The sequence below is a fragment of the Chaetura pelagica genome, unplaced genomic scaffold (assembly GCF_000747805.2).
Source record: "Chaetura pelagica isolate M959 unplaced genomic scaffold, ChaPel_1.0 C10957985, whole genome shotgun sequence".
NCBI lineage: Eukaryota > Metazoa > Chordata > Aves > Apodiformes > Apodidae > Chaetura > Chaetura pelagica.
This window is the reverse complement of record NW_009961667.1, coordinates 1-472: the sequence shown is the minus strand read 5'-3', so window position 1 is coordinate 472 and position 472 is coordinate 1. Positions and strand designations below refer to the sequence as shown.

General features: G+C 51.1%; 1 protein-coding gene across 1 annotated transcript; it reads right to left on the bottom strand.

The window, feature by feature from the left end:
• Window positions 1-32: 32 nt before the first annotated feature.
• On the bottom strand, window positions 33-359 carry LOC104384815 (CD276 antigen homolog; the record flags this gene model as incomplete). Its single annotated transcript, XM_010005687.1, has 1 exon — window positions 33-359. A coding segment is annotated over one exon (327 nt), but the record flags the coding sequence as incomplete, so codon positions are not given.
• Between the last annotated feature and the right edge of the window lie 113 nt (window positions 360-472).

Below are 472 nucleotides of genomic sequence, written 5' to 3'. Positions count from 1 at the left end.
ACCTGCCACAAGCAGCTCAACCACCACCTCACTGTATGAATTGTCAAAGAAGACAGTGCAGGTGTATCTCCCTTGGTCTGAGAAGGTGACATTTTTCAGGTGAAGAGACACGTTTCCTCTGTGAAATTCCATCTGGAAAACACCTGTCCTGCCCTGATAGGCCTCATGCTCATCCACTGGACTGGGGAGGTTTCTTCCACCAAATGAGGCCACATGAATTTCTTTGGAGTTTCCAGCAAACGTCCACAGAACAGAAAGTCTCTGGGGGATGGTCTTCAGTGTCAGCTGGCAGGGCAGGATGACTCCTCTGCCCAGGACCCCCAGGACAGCCTGGTCAGGAGGAACAATTTTATGCTGGTCTGCAAGAAGAGAGAAATGGAAATCTCACTTGTCATAGAGCCGTGGAATGGTTTGGATGGGAAGGGACCTGTTCCAGTCCTTGGACTGACCAAGAGGGTCTCAAGCCTCCAGC